At 39.5% G+C, this 3,720-nt stretch overlaps 1 protein-coding gene and 1 long non-coding RNA gene across 2 annotated transcripts; one reads left to right on the forward strand and one right to left on the reverse strand.

The window, feature by feature from the left end:
* Positions 1-328: 328 nt before the first annotated feature.
* On the forward strand, positions 329-871 carry LOC124208746. Its single transcript, XR_006880573.1, has 2 exons — positions 329-454; positions 576-871. It is a non-coding gene; the product is annotated as an uncharacterized LOC124208746 (long non-coding RNA).
* Positions 705-1,215, reverse strand: LOC124208745. Its single transcript, XM_046606624.1, has 3 exons — positions 1,157-1,215; positions 916-1,085; positions 705-837 (listed from the first exon to the last, which is right to left on the reverse strand). The coding sequence occupies exons 1-3, from the start codon at positions 1,189-1,191 to the stop codon at positions 713-715; spliced, it is 330 nt and encodes a 109-aa protein (XP_046462580.1). The 5' UTR covers positions 1,192-1,215; the 3' UTR covers positions 705-712.
* Positions 1,216-3,720: the final 2,505 nt, after the last annotated feature.

Raw genomic sequence — 3,720 nt, forward strand, 5'->3', positions numbered from 1 at the left:
GACGCCGGATGGCCCAGCCGCACCGACAGCCGAAGCCCCTCGTCGCTCTGCCCGAATCCGTAACAGATCCAACAAAAATTAACTCTCATTATGTTTATCAACCCCTGAGCTTCTTTCTTTCCATCCTATGTTATGTCATGCTTTTCCCATTTGCCATGTCAGAACCCAGCTCATAATCACAATGCAAAAGCAAAAGAAAACAAAAAAAAAATCCGAAAACAAAGAACATGGAATGACCTGGCAATGATGTCTCCCCCCCCCCCCCCGTTATGTGAGCCAGTGTGTAGAGCTCAAGCGTAGGATACGGTCTTGACAGGATACGGTCTTGCTTGTACCCGGTTCTCTTCTTATTACACGGACTTGATACAGACTTCTTTCCATTTTTAACCTTCAATTTCTAATTGCAGATTCTTTTATGTAGTCGATGCTTTCCTTCTCAGCACCCACTCTCGAGGTGAGCCTCTATTTTTACGAATTCTTTTTTTTTTCAAACGGGGTATTACCGTTTCTTTAGTCAAAAAGATTTATCGTCGCAATTCTATTTTTATTTGACTTTTTTCTATTTTTGCTTGTAGGCAAAGTTTTGATGGTGCAGTGCACGCACGTTAAATTGAACAAACAACACACGAAGAAATTAAACATGAATTTTGACAAATTGGTTAAGTTGTTCCAAGTTATTAAGTTAAAAGTTTAAATTTTTTAAGGCGACTGTTTATTCAAAATCTTCCTCATCGCTCATACATTCAATTGGAATACGTTGAATGTTCATGATTGCATCATGTTTCTCCAATTCATGTTTAAGAATCTCGTCGACAATAGAATCTCCCACACTTGAACCTATTAGAACAATAGAAAATGCAATGATAACTCACATTGTTTATGACAGACTTTGTTTTTTAATGGATGCATACAAACCATTGTTGAATGTAGCGTATTCCTGTTTAGCTTGCTCTATAAAAGTTTTTTTTTGTTTTCCAGAAGGGAGGGCCAGGTGCTGTAGGCATTTGAAATGAATTTTTTTGTAATTCCCGGTCCATGAGCGATTGCCTTGTAAATAGGTACGGCGATGCAAGGAACAACGGTACCTATTTATGTTTACAGAAGTAATAAAAAGTTTCTTCGTTTTGGGTTGGAATAATAAGTGAATTGTACGAACCAGAAAATTGGATTCATGGCGGAATGATCCTTCATTTCATTTGTTTTGGGTGGGAAACAATGTACGATGCTATCGGCTCCCTAGTCACCAACACCGGGACGTAGCTTTTTAATTTCTTCATCAATTTCTTGCTTTCTCAAACTTCTGAATTTCATCTTTCACTTTGGCTCTGAATTCGTATTAATTCATTTCTTCTGCTGAAATGCCCTGCAATATTGAAATTGTTCTCATAATTTAAGGAAAGTTCATGAATCAAGAAAATAATGAATACAATGAATACTTACATACATTTATATTTATACAATTATATACTTACATCTTCTCTATCTCCCTGATGTTATATTCTTTGAAGTTTTCACCTGGGTTTTCTTTCTCGAAGTCAGTAGTGATGCAGTGAAGATAAATTCCAAAGGGTGTTATTTTGGTTAATTGCATACGGTATCTTAGTAGTTCCGTTACACTTGCCATTTCATGAACCTTCTTGATAGCCATCAAGAATCAGACTGACGAATCTAGACAGGGCGACTCATCAAAGCGAGACATACAACAAAGAAAGGGTGAATCGCGATAGCTTGGGGGTGATTAGCAAAATGGGAGGTGAGAAAAGCCAAAACGAAAGGGGGAACATAGTTTTAAGAGAAATGAAGTTTAAGTTGGAGAATTTTTTACATTCCCCCGCGGCCAGGCAGCTACTCAGCGTCTTCTTGTTCGAAGATTTTCTTGATCGCTGCGTTGGTTTGGGCGGCACATTTTCGGGTTGGTCTAGAATGTGACGATGGAGCTGGATCTAAAAGTGGACTGTCAAGGCTTCTGGCCTGATCGTCCGACGGTTCAGCAACTTGTAGTAGCTAGAGCTTGGTGATGGGGCGATTTGTTTTTCCGTTTGCTGTGCGGATGTCGGCAGCGCAAATCTGTCTATCTTGACTGCGAATGAGCTTTTCGACGACAGCCATTTTCCAATTTTTTCGTGGCAACAACTATGGGAAAACACATTCAGCACTAAAGTGATAGTGCTTAATGAAGAATACTCTAATCTGGGAATGGAAAACCTTGTATTTACCAGGAGATAAACTTTATGACTGTATACCTCTTCAAAAACAGTCATTCTGCGGTAGAGCAGCACAATCCAATCGTAAGTGATTATATCTGGATTGTCCCGTATTAAGGATATGGGTGGTTGTATAGGTTAGATCAACACACATAGTTTTCAAAATAAAAATCAGAATAGCAATGTTGGAAACAGTTGAGATAAGATAGAGATGAGAGGAAATAAAATGAAAAACAAAAAAAAGGAAGAGACAAACGGAAATGAAATTTTGAATATGGTATTAAGTCCGGAAGTTTCGGAACACCTAAATGGGTACGGCAAACGCCTGTCATTCCAAGTCTTTTTTTAATATGTTGTCGGACGACATTTCCAGTTCCCGTTGACGTTCTTTCCTTGTTGGTGAGATAACCAAAAGAAGTCTGGGTTTGTTGTACTGGCCCAATTGTGTTAGAGGTTGTTGTTGGACATGGATCTCCGTGGCCTCCGGATGGGCAGAGGGGTATCGATTGGAAAGAGTGATCCAGCCCGCAATTGTTGTTGTATCTTTTTGTATCCTTGCTGTCGTATTCTTTTGTTGAGCTATCGTGTCCAGGCTCACCGTCTTCTCGGGGGATTCCTTCACCGTCGTCTGCAATAATTTAAAATATCGATTATTACTCGTTAGATTGTACGTACACATATGACATTCAAGAATCTATGTTATATTTTATGATATTTTTAACACTTACCTGCTTTTGGCTGATCAATTTCATTTCTGCTCGTGTCGATTGAAGATGAGGATTGAGATGATTTAGAATCACAGCGGGATCTTGACACATTGCCCGATTTCTCAGTTGATGGTGACGGGGTTTGGTGAGATTCTGAAGAACTCGAATTCATGGCAGCATCAAACCAATCAACCCACGCCGATCCGTTCCATAGCATTCCATTTTAAAATAACGATGCAATGGGCAACGGTTGTGATGTAGGGAACGATGACTTGACACCACTTTCTTTTGAGTCATCTGTAATAAAAAACTTTCATCATTATTCTAAAGATTAATAATCTAAACATATATAATTTTAAAAAATGTAGCCCTAACAATGTAAACTTTGATATTTTTTTCCATTACCGTTAAATGATAAACTTCCAGTAGGTGAGGAGCAGATGGGTATCGATGTGAAAGAGCTATCTAGCCCGCAATTGCTGCTGTTTCCTAGTTGCTGCATATCTGTCATGTCATCAAACGAATTCGACAACGCCGACATTTAGTGACTTCCGTCGGCAGTCTCCGCCATCAGGTCATTGTCGAGGGATGGTAGCTGGATAGAGAAAGAAGCTATTTGGCATTGCATCGGAAGCTGAATGAACCAGCAGGCGTACGGGTAGAGTCAACCCCTGGGAAGATGGTTGCATCAATGTCGAAAAATTTTATTGTCGTTCGTCAATGTCCACCACACTATAGTAATGGTTAACTTCATTGTACGCAATCATAACATCCTTATGAACGTTACCCGAACATTCCACGAGGGTGTG

Source organism: Daphnia pulex, chromosome 12 (assembly GCF_021134715.1).
Source record: "Daphnia pulex isolate KAP4 chromosome 12, ASM2113471v1".
Lineage (NCBI taxonomy): Eukaryota > Metazoa > Arthropoda > Branchiopoda > Diplostraca > Daphniidae > Daphnia > Daphnia pulex.